This window comes from Carcharodon carcharias, chromosome 1 (genome assembly GCF_017639515.1).
Source record: "Carcharodon carcharias isolate sCarCar2 chromosome 1, sCarCar2.pri, whole genome shotgun sequence".
NCBI classification, from domain to species: Eukaryota; Metazoa; Chordata; class Chondrichthyes; order Lamniformes; family Lamnidae; genus Carcharodon; species Carcharodon carcharias.
This window is the reverse complement of record NC_054467.1, coordinates 93158841-93171591: the sequence shown is the minus strand read 5'-3', so window position 1 is coordinate 93171591 and position 12751 is coordinate 93158841. Positions and strand designations below refer to the sequence as shown.

General features: G+C 45.3%; 1 protein-coding gene across 5 annotated transcripts in view; it reads right to left on the bottom strand.

Annotated features, from left to right (window-relative positions):
- The window catches only part of LOC121277970 (inactive ubiquitin carboxyl-terminal hydrolase 53-like), a 124366-nt gene that overhangs the window by 71398 nt on the left and 40217 nt on the right, over positions 1–12751 (bottom strand). For 4 of the 5 annotated variants that reach the window (XM_041187901.1, XM_041187920.1, XM_041187910.1 and 1 more), the window contains 2 exons: positions 9179–9261; positions 8981–9086 (listed from right to left, as the gene is read on the bottom strand). In XM_041187901.1, the coding sequence (XP_041043835.1) occupies positions 8981–9086; positions 9179–9261 (189 nt within the window). Of the gene's footprint in view, positions 1–5217; positions 5247–8980; positions 9087–9178; positions 9262–12751 lie in introns of those variants that run through there. The other variant, XM_041187940.1, reaches the window with a different exon arrangement.

The following is a 12751-nucleotide window of genomic DNA, read 5'->3' as shown; positions in this document are numbered from 1 at the left end:
TTCTATTCATGTAGGACAAGCTGGCACACAACATCACGGAGAGGTCGCAGAGTGGTGGAGGAATGCCTGAAATCAAGGTCCTCGCAGACTTTGAAAACAAAGCCATCCAGCTGGCCTGCAAGAATCTGGACTGCTTCTGTGCTGACGGTGAGGTTGGCAGTGCTCTAACAAGTGAGGATTCAGGAGTGCAACATCCATCAGATAACCATGTTGTGAGTGATGTGTCCTGTTCCACAAACTCCTGGCAGGCACCAATTATCTCTCCTTGCTTTCGCAAGCACATCTGATGGAGTCCACAACCTATGGCCTCCAATCAAGCCCCGAAATAACCTCTGAAGAGGAATCTGAAGACACCTTCATTGAAGGCCTGTGACAGCGCTCACCCACACCCTCCATAAGCGCAGAGAAATGTATCTCGTTGTGGCATAGCTTTAAAGTAGGTTCAGGATCACAACCTGGTGAGCACATCGCAGCGTCCGATCCACAACAGGCGGCAGCAGGGACTTCCCAGGTCTCTGGCACTCAGTGGACTGCTGGAGGCCAGAAATCTGCTGAGTCCGAGTCAGATGATGAGCCTCTGGATTTGATCATGTCTCAGTTGCTGGAGCTGCAAAGACAAGCTCGGGAATATCAGGAAGGGATGTCCGCTCCACTCCTCAGATTGCAAGGCACGATGGAGAAGTCCATCTGCCTATAGGCTGAGGCGATAGCGCTAGCATGCCAATGTACCGAGGTCAACAGTGGTGGGGTGGCAGCTGCTATGGAGACTTTGGTCCAGAACATCAGTCCTGCGCTGTTGCACGGGCTCAACCCCATCGCTAACGCCATAGTTGCCCTCCAACAGTGTGTATGCGAGAAAGGTGCAGGGCAGCTTGATCTCACTCCAGATACCCTTTCTTAAGTAATCAGCCAGGGTCCCACAGACACCCATAGGGAAGAAATCTGCAGATGCACACCCCTGGGCCACCTGCCCAGGTGACTCTTGGAATGTCCGGCCCATCCGAATCCTCTCTTCCTGTAACCCCAGCAGCTCCAGCTCCACAGGCTAGGAGGATGCCACTGCAACACAGCAGGGCACCGAAAGCAAGCCAGGGCCCTCCAGAGGATGCTCAGCAAGGTCTTCAAAGACAGGGCATAGCAGTAAATAGAAAATATGGTAGAATTTAGCATTCAGTTGGAGTAAGAAATATGGGTCAAAAACAACTGTCCTAAACTTAAATAAGGGTAATTACAAAGGAATGAAGGCAGAGTTGGCTGGAGTGGACTGGGATAGGATTTTGGCAGAAAAAATGGTTAATGAACAATGACATACATTTAAGAAAATAGTTCATGACTCACAAGATATATCCCAGTAAGGAAGAAGGATTCAAGGAAGGGCATAAACCAACCATGATTAACCAAGGAAGTTAAGGATAGTATTAAATTTAAAAAAAAGACATACAATGCGGCAAAGATTAGTGGTAAGTCAGAGGATTGGGAACGTTTTAAAAGCCAACAAATGATGACCAAAAAAACAATAAAGTGGGAGAAAATAAACTTTGAGGGCAAACTAGCAAGTAATATAAAAATGGACAGTAAGAGCTTATTTAAATATATAAAAAGGAAGAGAGACACCAAAGTGAACATAGGCCCCTTACAGAATGAGGCTGGGGAAATAATAATGGGGAACCAGGAAATGGCAGGGGAGTTGAATAAATACTTTGCTTCAGTCTTCACAGTTCAAGACACTAATAGTATGCCAGTACTAAATAATTGAGAGGCAAAAGACAGGGAGGAAATGAATGCTATTTATTAGAGAAAAATACTAGAGAAAAAGTACTCGGGAAACTATTGGAACTAAAGGCCAATAAGTCCCCTGGACCTAAAGGGTTGCATCCTAGGATATTAAAGGAAGCAGCTTCAGAGATAGCAGATGCACTGGTAGTAACCTTCCAAGAATCCTTAGATTCTCCAGTTAGCTTGACATCTGCCATTGGGAAAATGTTACAGGATATAATAGCAGAGCATTTAGAATTACATAATCGAATCAAGCAGGGTCAGCATGGTTTCTTGAGGGGAAATCATGCCTAACAAATTAGAATTCTTTGAGGTGGTAACTAGCAAGATAGATAAAGGGGAACCAGTAGATGTAATATATTTGGATTTCCAAAAGGTGTTCCATTAGGTACCACACATAAGGCTACTTAATAAGAAAAGAGCCCATGGTGTTGGGGGTAGTATATTAGCATGGATAGAGGGTTGGCTAATTAAGTGAAGAAAGGGAGTTGGGATAGGGGGGCATTTTCAGGATGGCAACCTGTAACTAGTGGAGTGTCACAGGGATCAGTGCTGGGGCCTCAATTATTTACAATATATATTAATAATTTGGATGAGGAAACTGAATGTACTATTGCCAAATTTGCGGATGATACAAAAATAGGTGGGAAGGCAAGTGGTGAGGATGAAACAAGGAGTCTACAGAGGAATACAGACAGGTTAAGTGAGTGGGCAAAAAAGTGGCAGACGGAATATAATGTGGGAAAATGTGAGGTTATGCATTTTGGTATGAAGAATAGAGGAGCTGAATATTATTTAAATGGCGAAAGGCTGCAGAAGGCTGCAACACAGTGGAATTTGGGAGTCCTTGCGCATGAATTCCAAAAAGCTAACATACAAATTCAACAGGTAATAAGGAAAACAAATGGAATGTTGGCCTTTATTTCAAAGGGAATGAAGCATAAAAATAGGAAAGCCTTGCTAAAACTATAAAAGGCACTAGTTAGACCACTCCTAGAATACTATGAACAGTTTTGGTCCCCTTTTCTACGGAAAGATATACTGGCATTGGAGGCAGTGCAGAGAAGGTTCACTAGGTTGATTCTGGGTATGAAGGGATTTTCTTATGAGGAGAGGTTGAGTAGGCTGGGCCTCTACTCATTAGAGTTTAGAAGAATCAGAGGCGACCTAACTTAAACATATAAAACTCTCTGGGACTTGACAGGGTAGATGCTGAGAGGTTGTTTCCCCTTCTGGGAGAGTCTAGGACCAGAGGGCATAATCTCAGAGTAAGGGGTCACCCATTTAAAACAGAAATGAGGAGGAATTTCTTCTCTCAGAGGGCAATTAATCTGTGGAATTCTTTACTGCAGAGGGCTGTAGAGGCTGGGTGGTTAAGTATATCCAAGGCTGAGATAGATTTTTAATCAGTAAGAGAATCAACGGTTATGGGGAAAAGGCAGGAAAGTGGAGTTGAGGATTATTAGATCAGCCATGATCTCACTGAATAGTGGAACAGACTCGATGGGCTGAATGGCCTACTTCTACTCCTACATCGTATGGTCCTATGGTCCATCTCCCCTGCAGATGTCAGGGGAGCACAAAGACATTGCGGTAGGGTTGGGAAGGTTAAGAAGATGTGAACTCTTTCTGAGTCAACCAATTAAACTAAATTAACAAAATTATTGGGGACAAATTAAAAAGGCAGCCCCTTAAAGGGAAACTGCAAAAACAAAGACAAATTTTAAAAGGAAACATACAACCATTAAACCAAAATATGATTACGAGCGTCAATAAAACACCTCAGTCCCTACGGTGCCCACCAAGGATGGAAGACCTCGACAGTGCGGGAGGGCACCACATGCTCCCTCTCTCCAGGGACATCCAGCCGTGAATGTAGCTGCAGTAAAGGGGTAAACAGTCGGGCTGGATAACCCCCTCGATCACCCGCTGCCTGGGCCTGTTAATGGCCAACTTGGCCAAGCCCAGGAGCAGAATTATGAGGAACTCCTCCTCCCTCCTGGCCACACTCTGCATCAGGTGCTCATAAATCAGGAGCGTGGGACTGAAGTGCAAACAAAACAGAAGCAAAAGGTTTTTCAAGTAACTAAAAAGGGGTGCAGCCTACAACAGCTTACATACACGTGGTCCACGGACTTCACGAGGCCGCAAAAAACGCAGGCATCTTGTGAGTCCGTAAACCGACACATCCTACGGTCATATGGGGCTGCTGTGTGCAACACCCTCCACCCCAGGTCCCCGATGGAAAATGGGAGGATACCCCCGTGGAGGGCTCCCCACTGAGGACCTCCATCACTGGATGTCAACAAGGCACACCAGGGCGTGTCCGGGCACTGGGCGGGGGCAAGGAAGTGAAGGGTGTGCAGCAGCAGCCCACATAGGAAACCCCTATACACCATGCTATAGAGGGCACTTCCACGAGGCGACTCAAGTTGCGGGGCACCAGCTCCCAAGGGACGGTTCAGGGGTTAAGAAGATGTAACTCTTTCGAGTTAAAACCAATTAAACCAAATTAACAAAATTGGGATAACTCAGGCACAGCCCCTAATTCAGGTCAGCTGTAAAACCAAGAACAAAGTTTAAAGGAAAGTTACAAACTTTAAATCAAAATGTGATTAAAGGGGTCAACAAAACACCCCAGTCCCCGCGCTGCCCACCGAACACGGAAGGCCTCGAGAGTGCCAGCAGACACCGCGTGCTCCTTCTCCAGGGACATCCGGCCGCGAACGTAGCCGTGGAAGAGGGACAATCGGGCGGGACTCCCCCGTCGATCGCCCGCTGCCTGGACCTGTTAATAGCCAACTTGGCCAGGCCCAGGAGCAGGTTCACGAGGAGGTCCTCCTCCTTCCCGACCCCCTTCCACACTGGGTGACCATAGATCAGGAGCGTGGGGCTGAAGTGCAAACAAAACATTAATAAAAGGTTTTTCAGATAACTAAAAAGGGAGTGCAACCTACCACACCCTATATATGCATGGTCCACGGACTCCACAAGACCGCAAAAAGGGCATGTGTCCTGGGAGTCCGTGAGTTAAGATGTAACTCTTTCGAGTACAAACCCGTTTCCATCTGTTTCAAATGAAGTTACATTGTTTCATAGTTTGCCATTGTGAGATTTGAACTCTTGATCTTGGGGTTACAAACCCAGTACCATAACCACATGGTTATTTAGGCCAAGCGTTAAGAAGATGTAACTGCACAGCCTGGGCATGGGTGTTAATCACCTGTACATAACATTCCCCACTGCAAATAAATTCCCAAGAATGTCTCCCTGCTCCTTGTTCTGATGAGCAGTGCTCATGTCACTCAGATGTGAAACCTTGGTTCCTGCACTATAGGCAGGGGTCTCAGTCCAGGGCCTCTTCCCTGTACTCTTTGCAGCCTTCAAACCAAAGTGATGGTGCGACCTCACACACACTGGACACATTACTGATGCCTGCACCTTGATGATGCTTGTCATTGCTGCCAGAATGTCATGGGCAGGCGTCAGAGCTCCATCATTCTCGAGCCAGGCTGGAGTCAAACATTCACAGGTGCAATGTGAGGATCCATGGTGTCGCCTCACTGCATTTCATCATCATCCTCCACAAATCCAGCAGCTATGACAGCCTCCCGAGCACACCTGCCTCGTCTAGCCAGTGTAGTGGCCTCCACTTGAGGGCCTACTCACCCTCATCCCCATCGACGTCCTCCTCATCAGAGGCGACCTCCAGCTCTACTCTGCGTTGCAGCGCCAGGTTGTAAAGGGCGCAACAGGCAACGACGATGCATGACACCCTCTGTGGACTTTGCTGCAGGGCTCCATCAGACCGGTGCAGGCACCAGAACCTCATTTTCAGCACCCCAATGGTTTGCTCCACCAAGATGCGAGTTGCAGCATGAGCCTTGCTATACCTTCACTCTGCTGTAGTCTGAGGCCACCACAAAGGTGTCATCAGCCACGTCTCTGTGGATAGCCCTTGCCCCCTAGGAGGCATCTCTGCAGCTTCTGTGGATCCTGAAGATGTCAGGGATCTGTGAAGGACGGAGAATTCAGGAGTTGTGGACACTTCCTGGGAACCGTGAGCAGACCTGCAGGGTGCTTCTGTGGTGGTCGCACACCAGGTGGACATTCAGCAAATGAAAGCCCACCACTTGTTGCAGTGGAAGTCTGAGCACCACATGAGTGCAGTCGATCGCACCCTGCAGCTGCGGGAAACCTGAAATCCGGACACAATCAAATGCTCTTGCATCCTGGCTTTCCGGCTCCCGGGCAAAATGCACAAAGTTGTGTGCCCTCACGAAGATGGCATCCGTGACCTCATGGATGCATTTGTGCGTGGAGGCTAGTGATATCCCAAAGAGGTCACTTGTAGAGCGCTGAAAGGAGCCACTGGAGTAAAAATTGAGTGCCGTGGTCACTTCACTGCCAAGGGCAGTGGATGCCCTCCATATCCCCATGATGCCAAATCCTGCAGCAGCTGGTAGATCCGACTGACCAATTCCCTAGACATGTGCCGTCTTCGGTGACACTGGTTGTCAGTCATCTGCAGGAGTGAACGGCAGAATCTATAGACCTTGGGTCTAGCTAGGCGCCGACCAGCGACAGCTATCTGTGGCTCTTCAGCAACGTGTGTGGGAGCTCCAGCCTCCCCTTCTTCCTGAGGGTGCTGCTCCTCCCGCTGCGTAGCCAGGTGCCTCCATTGCTCTCTTCTCATTTGTCTCTGTTTCCTGTACGCCGCGAGGCATACATCTAGGTCACCAGGCTCCATGCTCCTGATGTACGCCTCCTGCAAGATGAAAGATAGATGTGTGGGTTAGCTTGGGTGTTCTAAGAACCTCTCTTGGTTAAGTTTGAAGGCCCCTAAACACATCCTGAAGAGTCCTAGCCAAGACTAGGATGACCAGAGTTTAGTGCGATGCATGGCTGCCTGAAACCCCACTTACCTTCGCCCCATTCCACTATACCGATTGGTGACAGCTTTGCCCACTGGACTGCAAACTGTGCCTGCGCCTGAGCTGAGAGCAATCTCCTAACCTGCACTGCAAGGTTGCACTATAAGCTTGAACCATGGGGGAGACTGGTCCAAACCGGAATGATGACATTGCAAATGACTGAGGGCCTCCACCAGTGACTACTCCATGGCCAACTTTTGCAAGGAGACTGTACAAGGTGCAGTCATCCAACTATCAGGCAGTCCACTGCCAGGCAATGATCATCTCCAACAAAAGAGTGTCTAACCATCGCCCCTTGACGTTCAATAGCATTACCATCACCGAATCCCCCACTAATAACATCCTGGGGGTTACCATTGATAAGAAGCTGAATTGGACTGGCCACATAAACACCATAGCTACAAGGCCAGGTCAGAGGCTAGGAATCCTGCAGCAAGTAAATCACCTCCTGACTCCCCAAGCCTGTGCACCATCTAAAAAGCACAAGTCAGGAGTGTGATGGAATACTCTCCACTTTCCAGGATGAATGCAGCTCCAAAATACAAGAACTTTGACACTATCCAGGACAAAGCAGCTCGCTTGATTGACACTCCAACTACAAACATTAACTCCCTTTGCCACTGACAAACAGTGGCAGCAGTGTGTACTATCTGCAAGATGCACTGCAGACATTTACTAAAGCTCCTTAGGCTCCAAAACCTTGACCACTACCATCTAGAAGCACAATTGCACCAGATACATGGGAATACCACCACCAGGAAATTCCCCTCCAAGCCACTCACCATCCTGACTTGGAAATATATCACCATTCTTCCACTGTCACTGGGTCAAAACCTCAAAAGTGGAACTCCCTCTCTAACAGCACTGTGGGTGTAGCTACAACAAATGGACTGCAGCGGTTCAAAAAAGCAGCTCAACGTTACTTTCTCACGGACAATTAGGGGTAGGGGACATATACTGGTCTAGCCAGCAACGCCAACATCCCATGAAAGAATAAATTTAGCAAAAATTGGACTAGGAAGGGACAGAGAGGAACAAAGCCTCTATCCCATGAACGAAAATAACTCCAATGACATGCATTTGTAAACTTGGAATATGACAGCATAACTAAAAAATAAAACAGGCAGGGCAAGGACAACAGCTTTCCTTCCCCAACAGACATTTAGTCAACATTTGGGTTTTCACAACAATCCGCCAGCTTCATAGCCGCTTCTACAGATGTGTTTTGCATGCTGATCTTTTTTAAACCAAATTCAAACTCTCAAGCGGATATGGTGAGATTTGAGATTTATGACTCTATGGTCGTGTTCTGGCTGATTTATTAGACGAGTTAAAATATGGAGATGGGGTAGGAGTGACACAGTGGAAGCTGGGCGATTGGGACTCAAAGCGGGGTGGGGGGCAATTTGTGGGAATGAAAGCTTAGGGGAGAAAGGGAGCTGGGAGGAGGAAAGGAGCCTGGGGAATGGGGATACATGGATTGGGGCCAGGGCAGGGAGGGGTGAAAGACAAGAGAGTGCTGGGGAATAGGGTAAGGTTGTACAAGCATGAGGCCAAGTATCTCCAGCAGACCCAGGAGCAGCAATGTGATGACTGGATACATAGCACGAATGGTGCACATTCCACCTAGACTTTTAAAGATTTAAAGAAGGCTCCTGAAACAGGTGCAAAACTCTCAGTTGCCTATTTAAGTTGATTTCAGATGGCTGCCAGGGATGTCTAGAAGGAGGAGGCATCAACATGGCAGCAGCTATGCCACTGGTATAAATGAGATGCAGGACCGTGTACCCAGAAATTAGCCTATGTGTTTAAGACCCTGCCAGGTCCAAGATGTAGGATTGGATCCACCTTGCAAAATGAGTTTGAATCCCGGAGTACACTGAAAAGCAGACTAATGGACATGAACAATTTGCAAATGACACTACCAATAACATCTATGTCTTTCTATTTAATAATTATCACTTGTTTGTGGGCAAGCATTTCATCAGAAACAGGAATAACGAATTAAACAAAAAAATACACATTAAAAACGGACTCTGATAAGTCTCAGCATTATCCAATGGTGGCCTCTGCATGAAAGAAATTATGATGTAGGACATCATTTGACAATTGAACGTGTGTACAGACTCAGAACTATTATATATGGATCCTACAGATAAAGACAGTGAAACACTAAGATGACAATGCACAGCCACACAAGTCAGAATTTTTTTCCATTATCATCAAATTATCAGAAGAGTAGGTGATGCATAAACCTAAAATTTTCTCACCGGACAATTCCTAAAGTCTCCAATGGTACTTGCTGCCCGAAGTAGCTCTGCAAACAATTCTGGCCTGGGACGTTCATTCCTCTCCATCATCTTGTCTACCTGATTACTAAATTTAAACAGGGAAAGTTATTTATTGCTTGATTCATTTTTCATTCATATATTGATTACTTTTCCAGAAAAAGACAAAGTATTACTCACCACAGTGCTGTAATTGACACGTAATGTACCAGCTCAGTGAAAGGTAGAGGATCTGATGTAGCTCCACAGCTATGGCACACACTCTAAAGCAAGATACGTATTTTTGGATTAATAATCAACCTATTAAAATGTCCTGCTTCTCTCAATTAATGGGGGTGGGGGAAGAGAGAAACAGAAAAGAACTTCCTCACCAGGGCAGGTAATTGACTCTTGAAAGGTACATCTAATATCCTGGGTAATTCCTTCCTCCCTCTGCAGCTCCTCCCTCGCTCTGCTCCTCTGGTCTCCTCTTGAACAGGAGGATGCTTCTGCTGAAGCTCCTCCTTGCTGCTCTGTCCAATCTCAGAGTAGCTTGCTCCCATTTCAACTCCCTCAGCTTGTACTTGTTTGTTCACCAGGACTTCCTCTACTAACCTCTGATGTCCAAGTGATGCCAGCAACTTCACGTCCCTCTTAAGAGTACAACCACTCACTGCTCAAAAATACAAGCCTTCAGCACCAGAGATGGCAACTCTGCATCATTGACTGAGTAGCTAATATAAATCTGCCTTTCTTAAATACCTTGACTATTGCGTCCATTAACCCTCATGACTCCCCGCTATGTCTATGGCAGCTGCACCTTGATATGCCCTGGACATTCAATTTTCACCGAGCTTCTTGATTGAAATTTTAAAACTGCTGCTCAATAGCCTTTTCATAATCTCTACCACCAGCTCAATGGCCAGTTGGTCGAAGGTGAAAGAGCTGCTGGCTCCCTCCTACCACCCTTCCTCCTTTTAAAATCGTATCACCTTTCAGAGGTAGTGGGATCCACTGATGCCATCAAAAAAACTTGATTTTCAGTGCACGCTCACATAAATGATTCAAAATTCATCCTAGGATCTCTGTTTGGAACATTACCATGAGAACTCATTAGAATTTTTGTTCAAATAAAAAGCATAATAAACATAGGCAGAGTTTAAAAAAAAACAGGTTGGCTTTCAAATTTGACCTCAAAGAAAAAACCTTCTGTACATTCCTGAAGCACATTATTTAATCCTGTCAGATTATAACTATGCTTGGTGAAAACATGTAAAACTGCTTGGTAAAGACCTTCCAGCTTGCTTTATGTGGAAATCAGGACACATCAATTTGTGTTTATAAAACATCTTTCATATTCCCAGCACATACAAATCATTCAATCACTAAGTATAGTGCACTACTGTCACATAGGCAAATGCAGCAGCCAATCTAAACACATTAAACTGCCTTAAACAACAATAATTTAAGTGACCAGTCAACTTGCTTCTCTGGTGTCAGTTGAGTGCTAGCTAGGATATTAGGGCACTTTTTATGCTTGGATAGCATCAATAGACCTTGCAGATCTATCTGAACAGGCAGATGGGGACTCGGTTTAACATCTTATCAGAAACACATCACACCTCTAGACATTGCAGCACTCCCTCTGAACTGCAATGAGTTGTCAACCGAGATTACGTTCTCAAGTCGTGGACAGAGGCTTGCACATATGATGAACAGACTTGGAATGAGAAAAGCAGCTTGTGATTGATTTCTACATTTTTCATTTTGAGAACATGCAAAAACATGGTTATTTTTATGTCCAGAAAAATTCCATTGCCCTAAAGCCGTCAATATATTTAAGTGATATAAAGGAAAGCTGCAAATGTTAATTATCTACTGCTTTCAAAAATAAAAACAATGTTATTTCCTACCTTACAGACAATGTCTCAAACATCACAACCACCATCTCTGTTATGCCCTGTCCCACCAACAGAACAAATCCACCAGAAGTGGTGGCTGAGTGGTGTAGTCTTGGTGGGGAGTTGCCCAAAATCAATCAAAATATAAGCAGAGAAGTGCAGCAGAAATCAGAACCCAATTGAGCAATAATGCTAAAAAGTCAAAGCTTAAGGCTCTTTAGCTGAATGCACACAGCATTTGTAACAAGATAGATGAGTTGATGGCACAAATAGAAATAAATGAATATGACCTGATAGCTATTACAGAGGGTGACCAAGACTGGGAAGTCAACCTTCAAGGGTATTCGACATTCTGGAAAAATAGGCAAAAAGGAAAAGCTTTGTTAATAAAGGAAGGTATCAGTGTGGCGGGGAATAATGATATAGGTGCAATAGATCGTGAGGTGGAATCAGTTTGCGTGGAAATACGGAATGGCAAGGGGAAGAAGTCACAGGTGGGAGCCATCTATTGGCCCTCGAAGAGTTGCCTTACTGTAGGGAAAAGTATAAATCGGGAAATAATGGAGGCATGTAAGAATGGCACTGCAATTGTCATGATTGATTTTAAGCTACATATTGATTGGACAAATCAGATTGGCAGAGGTAACATCGAAGACAAATTCGTAGAGTGCATCAGGAATCGTATCTTAGAGCAATACATTGTAGACCCTATCTGGGAACAGACTATTTTAGTTCTAGTAATGTGTGATGAGGTGGGGTTAGTAAGAGATATCATAGTTAAGGATCTTCTATGGGGTAGTGATTGCAACATGGTAGAATTTCAAATTCAGTTCGAGGGCGAGCATCTCTGGTCTCAAACCAGTGTCCTCAACTTAAATAAGGGCAATTACAGGGATATGAAGAAAGAGTTGTCTAAAGCAGGCTGGGAAAATAGACTAAGGGGAAGGTCAGTGAATGAACAGCAGCAGACATTTAAGCAGGTATCTCATAACACTCAGCAAAAATTTATCCCAGTCAAAAAGAAGTGCTTGGTGAGAAGGATGAAATACCCGTGGTTAACAAAGGTGGTCAAGGAGAGTATCCAATCAAAAGCTAAGGCATACAAAGCGGCAAAAACTAGTGGTAGGCCAGTGGATTGGGATTTCTTTTTAGGAACCAGAAGTGAAAGACTAAAAAGCTAATTAAGAGGGAGAAAATTGATTATGAAAGTAAATTGGCAAGAAATATAAAAACAAACAGCAAGAGCTTCTGAAAAAGAATGAGAATGACTAAAGTGAGCATGAGACACTTGGAGGATGTGACTGGAGAATTGATAATGGGGAACAGGGAAATGGCAAATAATTTAAACCAATACTTTGCATTAGTCTTCATGGTGGAGGACACTATAAACATCCCAAAGCTATCAGGTAAACAAGGAGCTAATGGAAGGAAAGATCTTGTAACAGTCTCTAACATGCGGGACAACCTATTTGACAAACTAATGGGGCTAAAGGCAGGCAAGTTGCCAGGACCTGATGGCCTGCATCCAAGGGCTTGAAGTGAAGTGGCTGCAGAGACAGTGGAGGCATTGGTCGAAATATTCCAGAACCCTCTGGATTCCGTGAGGGTCCCAGCTGATTGGAAAACCGCTAATGTGACGCCCCTCTTCAAGAAGGGAGGGAGACAAAAAGCAGGAAACTATAGCCCAGTGAGCCTAACATCTGTTGTTGGGAAAATGCTAGAGTCCATTATTACGGAAAAAATAGCAGGCTATTTAGAAAAGCTTAACGTCATCAAACAGAGTCAACATGGTTTTGTAAAAGGGAAATCATGTTTGACAAATTTACTAGAGTTCTTTGAGGAATAACAAGCAGAGTTGATAAAGGGGAACTGG